The following is a 12,572-nucleotide window of genomic DNA, read 5'->3' as shown; positions in this document are numbered from 1 at the left end:
TCACCATTGTTGAGAATCTGTGCTGATCCATGGACAGATTAACATTCTAAGGCAGTAGCAGACAGTAGTAAAGCACAGACTAAGTTAAGAACTTTTTAAAGCAGGAAGGCTGGATGACTCGCATGACTGTTAGGCTGATTTTTCATTTGTATTATATAAGCGCATGCGTATTTCAAGCTTCCTCCTACTTGAGGAATATTTCTAGCATCTCCATGATAAAGGAGATTTAAGTCTGGTTTTGCCTGGGGCCTGATCATTCCTATTCTTTTATGTGATAGATCCTTCTTCTATTAGGCTAACATGATTAATTTACATTTGTATCTATCACAATATTTATTATAGGAACTACCACCCCAATTAAATGCTGATAAGACCAAAAGAGGACTGCTCCAAAATTTTGCTGTGCTTTTGTGGGTATATTCTTTCATAACTAACATGTCCTTTTTATTCTTGTCACCACGGGACAGCCTCTCTGAGTTGAGAGAATATACGGCGAGCCTAGCAGACAGCGAGAGAGAGGAACAGGAACGTGGCTCACCTCAAGCATCCGGCACGTCAGGGCAGTCCGTCATCTCTCTGCTGTCCCCCGAAGAGTTAGCAAAGCTTATAGAGGAAGTCAAATCACTAGATGAAGCAACCTTAAAGGTAAATCCGCTTTTTCTCTTCGTGCAAGTGTTTCAGAAAGCTGTGGAGTGGATGCGTTTGGTTAATCTTTGCAACTTGATATTATGAGACGTAAAAGTCATCTCAATATGTACCAGTAGTAATGGTTAGCTCAAAAATCTCAAAGAAGTCTTCAAAAGATAAGTAAGCAAGAGTAATATCCATCTATCTAATGGGATAGCAGTTATTCAGCAGGTGAGGTCAGCGCATGCAGAAGTAGGTATTGATATTTTGGAGGCCTTTCTTTTCATTTAAGTTGCCAGTCTGAGATACCCAATGCCTCATTTTGGGGATACTGAGCAATCTTTAGTCTTACTGGATTCATCTAAAATTGTGATAAAGCTCAGAATAAGTCAAAATCAAGGTTAAATATGTGCATTCCAGAACCGTAAAGACTTTAAGACTGCTCACACTAAAAGAAAAAGCAGATAACATCCAGAACTCTGCATTGACAACAGTTCAGCTTCTGCTGGCAGCTGCATGCTTGTGGTGTTAAGACACTCCAAGCTGTGAAATAGCAGCATAACTGCATTAACGCACCCACAAACCAGAGTTAATATAGTTTTTGCCCCTTAGTTGACTGCAGTGGCACGTGTCCCCAGTTAGTCCTGGTTCCTGTCTGTACCACACAGAGCGTGAGCAGAGTGCTGGCTACACATATCCTCATGTCAAACAGATTCTTACAGACTACATCAAACTTGGCCAGTATGTTGCAAACAAAAACAGTTTGACAAGCAGGATTTAAGAAAGAGGAATTTTGTGTCAATTTGTGTTTCTTGTTAACATCCAAAGTTGATGTATTTGGTCTGATGAGCAGTAAGAGCTCTGTTGCAATGTTGCCTTCAGTGGACATTAGTCTTATACTAAGTCACCTGTTTTCATGGAACTTTCAGGGCAATCTCTGAGCAACAGGTACCCAGATTTGATTTGGAAGGAAATTCGATTTGATCGTGTAAGGAAATTCCATAATCGAATTCGATTGTGGAAGGATTTGATTGTGGAAGGAAATGACACCCTGTCAAAAGATGCAACTACAGTTGCTCACATACTGAACATGATTGCAAAATTGTGGTCAAGAGTTTCCTTAAGAAACTTGGTTAAACAGGAGCTGTTACCCTATATAAACTCGTCTTTGGTATAACACTGTCAGAGACAGTTTACCCACTACTACAACATTGCTAAAAAATAAAAATAAGACTGAAAACAATTTTTAAGCTGTGACACATGAGTTGTATGCCAGATTCTTCTTCCACTTTTTCAATGGAAAGGTTCTCTAATATGACTCAGCAATATTTTCTATTTCTACAGTACCTGATATCTATACTCTTTAATATCATTCAATTCCTGGTCCAGATCCAACCAATAACCTGTTTACCAAACCAGAACAATTTTAGACACGAACTAGTGTTTTATAAAAATGGGTAAACGATAGGTAAATTTGATAGAAACCAATTACTAAACATGTCTCAGTATTATGCTTATGCCACTAAGTATCATTATAAAAAAACACAATGGACAAAAAGAAAAGATGCTGATTTTCCAATCATATTGACATATCTGTTGGGAAGTTCTTGACATTATTTCTTTCTCTGCCTAGGAATTTGATGACATTCATGTTACAATTTTGCATAAAGAAGAAGATACTGGGCTTGGATTCAGTCTGGCAGGGGGCATTGATCTAGAAAACAAAGTGATAACAGTAAGTAGGAGCTTTCTTAAAAATACTCAAAACGCAACTATTGCACCTAAAAATCTATAGCTTACTGCTTTTCTACTACAGAGATAGGTTTTGGCATAATCAAAGTAGATAGCTGTACTGAGAGTCAGAAGAATCATGGTCTTAATGGGTGAAAACAGGATCCTTGTGCACAGAGCTGCCCTCTCCAGGTGATGGGCAGTGGTGTCCCCCAACAGCTCTGCAAGAACAACAAGTAGCCCTCAGCAGAAAGTAACCAACACCTTATTCACATGCTTCTAGAAGACATGCAGGGTGATCAGGAGGAATGAGGTGAGCGTGTAGACATACAAGACACCTGGAAGCTAGAAACCAGTTTCGTGCCTTCTTCCTCCCACTAGCAGAGCAGCGAGGGGTCAGGAGGCAGCATAGGGAAGGTACGTACCATGGGCAGCAAGGCCTTGGCCATCTGATACTGGGGCGAAGGAGGTTGCTGAGCTGCTTGAGGAGGGCTGTGCCCAGGAGAACTCCTCTGTACAAATTTATTCAGCCCTCAGTCCCGAAACACACTAGAAGCAACGTGCTCCTGGCAAAGAATGGAAAATGCACATGGTAAAATGTATTAACTAAGTGATCTATTTATTTGTCCTTTTTTCTCTCTTCTCTTGTGTGTGTGTGTGCTGACTGGGCTCTTCAATAGGTTCACAAAGTGTTTCCCAATGGGCTAGCATCTCAGGAAGGAACTATTCAGAAAGGTGATGAAGTACTATCCATTAATGGAAAGTCCCTGAAAGGCGCTACTCACAGCGATGCCTCAGCAATCATGCGACAGGCTCGACAACCCAGACAAGCTGTTGTTGTCACCAGAAAAGCTAAAGATGGAGAAAAAAATCACAGTGTTTTGATTGACTCCAGTACATCTTCAGTAGCAAGTGATGCCTCACAAGAGTCTGGTAAGTTCAGTGGTGTCACCTTGCAGCCCCCACCTGTTACGTGTTTACTCACCTCCTGAAATCCTGGGCATTCATAAAGGAGCTCAGCGTTGGTTGTGTAAATCTGAGAACCATGATTAAAGACAGCGCAGTTAATAAAACATTCCTGAAGCAAACGTTTGGAATAACTTTGTTGGAAAGGGAAGGACTTAACGGATTTCTAAAATAAAGGAACCCTCTGAAAAAAACATGTGGTCCTCTGTATAAATGTCTGTAGACATACAAGGTTTATTATTGTAATAACACGTCTAATTGAAAATATAATGCCAACTCAGTGGACAGTGATTCTTTATTCTAATATTATTAGATACTAGTTTACCAGACTTTTTCTCTGTGAAAGAGAATTTCTGTTTGAACAAACAATGTGCTATTGTTTGACATAGCAGATGGCTACATATGAAACACAGCAAGATCAGATTTTTACAGAACTTGTCACATTCTGAAAATATTTCTGTGCTTTTTTTTTGTTTTTCTAAAGCATAATCTAGAGATCTGTAGCTTTATTTTCATACTGCAAATAAACATTAGCAGCTTTGTAGTCGATAACGATTTCATAACTAACATAAAGACAAATATGTTTACCTTAAATTCTGTTCATTGAACAGATTTTTCTAATTCTAGTAAATGTCACCGGCTTTCATTTTTATATTTCCTCTTTGCCATGAATTCAAACTCAACTCTTTCTCCCCAGCTTCCCAGAGGGCTTTACAATAACAAAATGAGGAATTAAAAATTATAGTTTTCTCTTTCATTTGGCAGTTTATGGTGCCTTTACAAGCAAAATGGAAGTTCATTTTTTGTAACAGATGTTTTAGCTTTCCAGACTGTGTGGTGCCCATCTGCTAACTTTCCATTTGTTTCCAGCAAATGAAGATACAATCTACACTGTAACCCTAGAGAAAACACCTGCTGGTTTAGGATTCAGCCTGGAAGGAGGGAAGGGCTCTGTTCACGGAGATAAACCCATCATCATCAACAGAATATTTAAAGGTAAACACACATAAATGCATACACAGCAGGTTCTTGGCTGATGCAAACTTGTGCAGTTCATAACTGACTGCTGGCTTACACAAAGAAAAGAATATTTTTTGTAAATGTAGCATTACCCTGTGCAGTGCCAGTAATTTGTTGTTTGCTGAGCCCAGGTGGTTTATACCAAACATGCTGGTGATCCTTAAGAAGTGAAAGATCTGTTAAAGCCTCCTCCGCACAATGAATTAAAGGAAATCCTTTTTCTTTCTCCAGGGACCGCATTAGAGCAAAGCAGCCCTGTTCAGCCTGGTGATGAGCTATTACAAGTGCACACAACTGTCATGCAAGGACTCACTCGTTTCGAAGCGTGGAATATAATCAAGGCATTACCTGATGGGCCCATCACAGCTGTCATCAAGAGGAAGAATCCAAGCTCTGTTACCAGCAAATCATCTAAAACTTTGTAAGATTAGACTACTGCCCATACTAAAAATAAATAAAAAAAGGATTTTATTAATTGCAGCCATTTGGCTAGCACAGCAAGATACTCAGAAGGCACATATGAAAAGTATGCATGATCTTACTGCCAGTTACAGAGCAAGCGGTCTGGGATAAAATCAGACGTGCACGAAATGTGCATGGTTCTTATTTCAACATTCAGAAACAGATGTTCCAAAGTGTAGAATTATAAAAGAATGACTATTATTAATAATAGACTGGTTGTAATAAAATATGTGACAACTATAGCATTCTCCTATTTTAAGCCATTAACAGATATCAGAAGCACATTCTGTGCTAAGTTTTCAGTCCTACTGTACAAGCCTTGCTTCATGCCTTACCTTCCCAGGGGGAAGCAATGTGTCTAAAAGCCTGAATGCTACAGCAAAGGAAAAGCCGTAGACAAGGTAGAAAGGACAGAGAAAGGTAGATACAACTTTGTGTGTCAAAAGGACAACCAGTCCTGAAAAACTCCAGCTTTTCTATTCAAACCACACAACAGCCAGAACCTGAATAGGGAAACTTTGTAGGAGCAGCTGACAGAAGCATCTGAGCTCCTGCAGGGAAACACGAGGGCAGGGGGAAGGAGTGTCCCATGGTATTGCAAGGGTGAGGCAGGATGCCGAAGATAATATAGGAGAGGTTTTTCTAACTTTCCTCTAGCCAAAGGTCTCAGAGGGCTGCAGCAGGAGAGTAATAAGGTCATTTAAAACCAACTCTTACCTTCTCACCACATGCATTTTTTGAAATGTCCTTTTGTTATTTTTGTAAGGAAAAGTACCACTGAGAGCATTTAGGAATTAAAAGTTCTGAATCCAAATATTTATTCTGCAAATACTAAATAACCTGGAGATAAATCTACGCTTCAGATGCTGCTATCGGCATTTTGTCAGTGCTCTCTAAGCAACGTATGGATTTCTACCAGCAGCAGCACGTGTATCAATGGCAAGATGGTCTTGGGGACCCATTTGGTCTTCTCTGCCCCATTTCACTGAAGGGAGAGATGCAACATCAGGATGGAAGTGACTCACTAGCTGAAAGCCAGAAGGCTGCACTGGTTATTGTCCTTGGCCATTCACCTTCCCAGAGCCTGGAATTGCTGCATCCTTCTTCGAATACTTAATTTCACCAAACCATAAACTGCAGGAGTTCAGAAGCTGTTTTCCGTGCACTTACCACAATGTCACAGAAACAGCAATTGAGAGAAAGGGAAGCAGGACAGACAGCAGAAGGTATTTAACTGGATACAGGCATAGAACTTGCTTTGGCCTTTCCTCACAAATTACTTCTATGTTAATCCTGGAAAGAATATTCTTGACAGACCATCTACCTCCACAGTTCTAACCCCCTTCCCAGTTGAGTTGTTTTTTCCACAAATCAACAAAACCATCCTCAAAACAAAATTTCTACAGATTAGGTAGGAACCAGAACAGGAAAAAAATGTGAGAGGGAATCTTTTCATACATTTAACTGGTACCTACTTAAAATTCTCTGAATATTTCTCTTTTCTTTTTGGTAGAATTTCTTGTATTTAACATCCGCTGAAGGTGTCCTCACCTGAAACAGCTCTTTAATGTCATCAATTTAAGAACTGACATAGAACCACCAAGACAGGCTTGCTCTCACTTTTTTCCAGCGGGGTTCTCCTCACTTCACTTGCAAAGTATTTCAGTTTTTGCATGCTTCTGCATTTCCTGGCATCTGCATCAAAACACACTGGGTGGCAGGCGGCGAGTCTCACTGGGGAGTCCTCCAAAATCTTACAAGGTGATCTTTGCCAAGACACTTCCAGCTCCAATTTTGGAGGGCAGAAGGCTGAACATTAAGAACTCTTAAGTCTTTCTGGATATAACATGTTGAAACTTAGAAAAGGGATCCTTAAGTTATCCCAAAGAGGAGCCTCACCTAACACCTTTATTGCTCAGAGTAATAAAGAAGAAAAGGCCCCATTGTCTCTAAAAGGTTTACTTGCAGGAATAACAAGTGGTGATCTGAGCTCTGCACCTTGAACTTTTTGCAAATTAAGCAAATAATAATCTTGCAAAGAAGTGTCGAGATATTGAACTTCGTGCCTAACAACTTTGGTACGTTTAGACAAATATATGTATGAGTCTCCGTAATATCAGGGTCCAAACATCTCCTCAGTGAATTTATTACTCTTCTTAAGTACAGAAAGCAGCAATCTATATTGGAAATAAGAACGAATCAAGAGCAAAGAAGTTGGGAAGGTGAGTGCTCTCACCAAAACACCTTTATCCCCAGTTAGAAGGGAGTGTGAACAGGAGTGAAGGCTTTTCCCTCTCTTGTTGCCTTGAATTCAGAGAGATCCTGGAGGTCCAAGTGGCTCTTTTATTTCCTTTCTGGCAAAGCAGGTGCATGAGGAACCATTTCAAAGGATAATCCAGGAAAAACAGCAGAATGTAGCAGAAAAATATTTATTTCATCACACACATACAAATTTTAAAATCTTTGTACACAAAGGAGACTAGATTAAAAACAGATTCCTTGAAAAATTTATTCCATAGGGTGGGATTGACAGTGGCAAACTGTGTGCAGGTCCTTGCCTTATACTAAATATAAAATACAGGGACAGAAAGCAGAACATATTAACCTTGTCAAATAATCAAGGTACAGAATTAAAATCACAACCTGCATTTAAATTCCTAATTCAGCAATTAGTTTTCCTTTTGTAATTATATGTAATCTATAGTAACGTCTGATATTCCTGCAGTAACCAGCACCGTAAGTATTTTCTAAAACTGGACACATCACTGCACACAAAATCAGAAGCCAGTTTCCCAAGATAATGCTACGAGGCAAACAGGTCTTAGAGAAAAAGCACATCCTTAGGGTCTGTCAAGTCAAGACTAAGCTACAGAACTGATTATTTACCCGTTTAAAACTCTCACCACAAGAGAGTGAAAAAGGTTCAAAAATGCAGGTAAAAATGGTCAAGTGCAGTTTTTAAAAAGGCAGGTAAAGTGCTTAATACTCTTTATTTATTGCTAATGTGTCAGTGCAGTTTGTTTCATGACATGACAATCACTGGTTTTGGAATAGAGGGAAGAAAGAAAGAATGTTTGTTTGCCAACCCACAGACATATGAATTGATTTGCGCTGCTAGACCTTGATTCAGGAAAAAAGCACTTAAGGCGTATTTACCTTTAGTACTGAAGTCTGCTGGAAAAAACAAGTAGGATCTTCCACACAATCCAATTTGCTCTGGCTTTTACCATTTGCTGGCTTGGATCCACTGAAGCATCTTAGCAGCTCCAAGAGTGGAAGCAGCACAAGAGCTACCTCTTCTTTTGGGGAAGGAACATTATTCCACAGGAGACTGCGGGGAGCTTCAGAGATGAAACAGGGCTGACCTGCACTCGGCTGATGCTGTAGTGCTAAGTGGGTTTTAGCAATGCTCCTCCTCGCAGACACTGACAAAGCGTGGCCCAGAACAATGTCATTTGTGTATCTTCTCCCCACAGACAGCCACCAGGGCTGTCTCCACGATTTTTCCAGCCTCCAGTCTGATATTTTGCTAATGCAAATGAAGGATATCGTATTGGAAAAGTGCTTTGTATAGGGACAGGTAGGAAATGCTGGTTTAAAAATTTACTTCATTCAAGCCATTGCTTCCCCTCCACCTTTCACAAGTATCTTTGCTGGCAGTAAAGTCCCAAAAGGTCCACTTCCTATTTCTACCCTCAAGCTGACATTTTTTTCCTACCCTCAGCTACTGATGTCAGCAATTGGTCTTGTCACACTTTTAATGACTTAACAGCTTTAGTCAGGTTGCTGTAAAACGCAGTTATGGTAGTTGGAATGAAGGTTTCCACCACCGACTGGGGAAGAAAGCCACCAACATCTGTCTGAAAGAAACCGAGGAGTTGAGTCCTGTCTGGCTCCCTGCAAAGACAATGCAAATGATTTTATAGCCAGTGGTTTAAAAGCATTAAGAATTTTACAATTACTTTTATATTTATTGTCCAATGATAAATATTTCTAAGTACTTTTTTAAAAAAAACAACAAACAAGAGACATAAATTCCAAATTTCAAGAAATGTGGTTATCCCCACAAGTCAAATTACAGTTAAACTAAACCCTAATTAGGTACACGATTCTGTTTGTGAATTATGGCAATGTAATAAACAACTAGATACTCATTTACCAAAAATTAAGACCATATTTGTATGTTCTGGTGAATCTCTTAAGAGGTCAGCAAGAATCCTACCATGATGATAGTTCCTGTAACATTAAAGACTTTGCTCTAGGAAATGAAGAGAGACTAATTCATTGCACAAAAACAAGAGAACAAAAAGGGCACTCAAGTCATAATGATTATCAGCCAAAGGAAGACAGAAAGATGTTATTGCCAAGAGGCTACAGATCACATGTGGCCATACACACACAAACACACTGCGCAATGGAGAAGAAGGGCTTTAGAACACATGACATCAAAAAGATCACTCCTTACCCTGGTAGAGGTATACAGAAACAACCACAGGCATAATTAAAACCTCTCACGATATTTGGCCGAGGAAGACACAGTGGGTGTTCCACATTGGTGCCTATACAGAAAAGCATTCAAGAAAAATGTCATTTTCACAGGAGATGGAAAAAAAGCCCTTGGTACTCAAAGCACCAGCTGAGAAGATAAAACATTTAAGAAGAATGGCAGTATAACCTTTTAAATGTGGGGCTGTGCCATACCAGTGGTCAGAAAAGACCATTAAAAGGAACCACTCTGGTCACGGAATAGAGAAATCAAAGAAGTGTTAAATTTAGAAGCGACTGCTACTGAGCTCTGAACTAAGCATCCAGACACTTGGAGGGGGCTTCACTGAACCCATGTTGTGTGAGGGCACCGCTTTTCTTGAGAGGTCACTTAAGTTACTTCCAATTAATCCATGTCACAAAGGTATATGCTGCTTGACTGCTGAGAAGCTGCACTCTAGCAAGTATATAAATCCCTGGCAAGGTATTCCTGAACAGGATGGGAAAATGAGACAGCTGAAACAAGACCAACAACCACTAAACAGCATATTACTTTTAAATTTTATATTTATTTCTGGTGTCTGATGATTATCGCTTAACATAACGCGAACATGTTGAGAACACAATCATTCTTACCAGCAGACAGCATCGTCCCATCTTCGTACCGCTTTATGGATACCACATCTACAAATTCTCTTGGTGAAATAGCCCCCATCAAAGCTGAAGAGGTTGTGGTTCTGCATACAGAGACATTCTGGAAATCACAAAATAGAGTAGTATCAGTTGATGCTTTCAAAAGTACAGCAGGAAAAAAAATCTCTGTACTTTCAGGTACAACTTAAAACTGTATCAAGGAGTTCTATTCACCCTTTGTTGAACAAAATGCAAACCAGCACAGTCAAAATACACTACAGTATGTTGATGAAGGACAGTTTAACAGAGAAAAACAACATCGTGTGTTGCTCACAGGTTATTTAAGGATAGATACCACAAGGGATACTGAAAAGCAAATCTGGCACATCTACCCTCATAGAAGAGTCAAAATGAATCTCATTGCTAGGAAGCTAACAAAGGTAACTTCTTTGTATCATATCATAACTTGATAACCAGATTTGTTACACTGCAGGAAGCTTAACACTACCATCCCCTTCTATGGGGGCTCTGTGGTGACACACTTCCCAAAACAGAGGTTTCTACCACACTGCTAAGTGCTGGCAGGTTTGATAAATTCTGTGAATTTCAAGTGACAGGTTGCAGCATTCCTAAAGTTCAAGTTTATAATAAATACTAAATAACTGTAAGGTTCTGCCCCCAAAATCATCTTCTCAGGACTTGAGCAAACATTCCCAGGACTGGTTGTGTTTGCACCCTAGCTGCTTCTAAGCATCTCCATCCACTTCACATTTGGGGATCTAAATCAAACGCCCTTTTAAGTTTCTGACACACTCAAAACAAAAAACAGACACAGAAATTTGACTGTATAACCACAGCAGCAGCAACTACTGCTCATACATAGCTCTTTTCATATGCAATGCACCAAGTGCAGCATCTTCATTTTAATGACAGGGACACTGAGACAAAGTGCTGGGTCCCAGGGTCAGTCAGTCTGTTAAAGGCAGAGTGCGACAGGAGCATCGTGTGCTGCCATCGTGAAATTCAGGGCCTGAAGTAACACCTGATGACCTGACCGCTTCACTGCCCAGCTCACTCTATGTATTCTCTAAACCTCCTCTCACAAATAGATTGTTAAAAATAATCATGCTTAGCTTGATTTGTGGTATTAGCAACAACATAGTACGGGAATCTTTAATGTTATGCATTTGCATATTTTAAGTATGCAGTATTTAGCCAAGAATGTATTAGTAGTTCTTACAGAGAGATAAACCACTGATAAGAGAATATATACAATTTACGGAAAAGAAAAAAAAAGATGCTTGATCCCAGCACTGTCAGACTGATCCAGGCAAAGGCTATACAACTCCTTGAGATCTCTATATTATTATTATTACTCAATACCTCCCTCTACATAGCATATAAGCCATTTCATGAGGCACTACAACCGGGAAGTCAGTGCAGAGCCCAGTATTTCCGAAAACAATGCTGCATCGATTGCACCGGAGCAGTTTTTAAAGGAACTTACATCGTTGACGGCTTCGATAAGCTCAAAATCCTTCACGGTTTTGTCCCACTTGGTCCTGAGCCCGCCGACCTCCGGCTTGATGAAGTCCCAGAGGCGCTGGGTGCTGGCGGGCACGATCCCCTCGCCCCGGTACCTGCGGCGGGACGATACGAAACCAAACCCGCTGCTCCGCCCCGCCTGGGCCCGACACCCCGCGGCAGGACGGCGGGGGCCGGTCCCCCACCCCGGCATCTGGGGCAGCTCAGGGGGGAGCCGGGAGTACTCACAAGTTGCCAGCGAACTCCTCGGAGGGTCTCCAAGAAATCGAAACCTCGCCCTGCGGGACGGGAAGAAGCTTTCAGCCGCCGGGCCGGGCCAGCCCCCCACCCCGAACCAGCAGCCCCCGCCCGCTTACCGTGCTCCGGCTGCCCCGCCAGCCGTCGGGGTCCCGCCGGTACCGCCACACCTTCTCCACCGCCGCCTCGGCGAGCCCCGCGTAGTCCATGGCCGGGCAGGGCGCAGCCGCCGCCGGGCTGGCGGCTATGAGGCCGCCGGTTCGCACCGCCCCCGTGGGACGACGGCGGCGCCGCCTCCTCACCCGAGGGGCCGCGGCTCCAGCCGGCCCGGCCCGGCAACCGCGGCGGAGCTGGGGGCGGCCAACCCCGGCAGCCCGGAGCCGCGGGTGGCGTGGTCTGGCTCCCCCGGCCAGCCCCCCCGTCCGGAAAAGAGCCACCGAGCAACGGGCGGCTGCGAGGAAACGGGACAGCTCGGTTCTGGCTAAAGCCAACAGTTCTTTTATCCCGGTGTAATTCAAATGACATGAAAAATAAAACAATCTTCAGCATCTAAAGAAGGTGTAAAATTGCAGATGTGTGAAAAGCAGGATAAAATTAAATCAAAATTAAATTAGGAGTAATGAATCAAGTTGTTTTAAAGGCCATGGAAAGAAAGATGTCCACAGTGAAGCTGTGCTGAGGAGTCTCACCAGCAAATTAACAGAAGATTCATTATTTCACACAAAAGGCTGGCATGCATTGCTACAGTCAAATAACTCCATTGCCCATGCAGTACACCCTGAAGAAACTCACTATTCTCTGTAATTAACTCATTGCTGATTTGTTCCAGCTCTACTATATTCAAACTAGCCATGCTGTCATCAATC

The 12,572-nt window shown here is 41.7% G+C and overlaps 2 protein-coding genes across 3 annotated transcripts in view; one reads left to right on the top strand and one right to left on the bottom strand.

The window, feature by feature from the left end:
- The window catches only part of IL16 (interleukin 16), a 29,516-nt gene extending 24,470 nt beyond the window's left edge, over positions 1-5,046 (top strand). For both annotated transcript variants that reach the window (XM_082060806.1, XM_082060805.1), the window contains exons 16-20: positions 468-645; positions 2,261-2,362; positions 3,039-3,291; positions 4,195-4,320; positions 4,576-5,046. In XM_082060806.1, the coding sequence (XP_081916932.1) occupies positions 468-645; positions 2,261-2,362; positions 3,039-3,291; positions 4,195-4,320; positions 4,576-4,769 (853 nt within the window). In that variant the 3' untranslated portion in view covers positions 4,770-5,046. The remainder of the gene's footprint in view (positions 1-467; positions 646-2,260; positions 2,363-3,038; positions 3,292-4,194; positions 4,321-4,575) is intronic.
- A 2,173-nt stretch (positions 5,047-7,219) lies between these two features.
- On the bottom strand, positions 7,220-12,530 carry STARD5 (StAR related lipid transfer domain containing 5). Its single transcript, XM_082060807.1, has 6 exons — positions 11,826-12,530; positions 11,698-11,747; positions 11,432-11,564; positions 9,928-10,045; positions 9,272-9,365; positions 7,220-8,703 (listed from the first exon to the last, which is right to left on the bottom strand). Exons 1-6 carry the CDS (start codon positions 11,913-11,915, stop codon positions 8,556-8,558), a joined length of 633 nt encoding a protein of 210 aa, XP_081916933.1. The 5' UTR covers positions 11,916-12,530; the 3' UTR covers positions 7,220-8,555.
- Positions 12,531-12,572: the final 42 nt, after the last annotated feature.

The sequence above is a fragment of the Streptopelia decaocto genome (genome assembly GCF_964273445.1).
Source record: "Streptopelia decaocto genome assembly, chromosome: 9".
Taxonomy (NCBI): Eukaryota; Metazoa; Chordata; class Aves; order Columbiformes; family Columbidae; genus Streptopelia; species Streptopelia decaocto.
The sequence above is the reverse complement of the archived record's forward strand: the minus strand, read 5'-3'. Positions and strand labels throughout refer to the sequence as shown.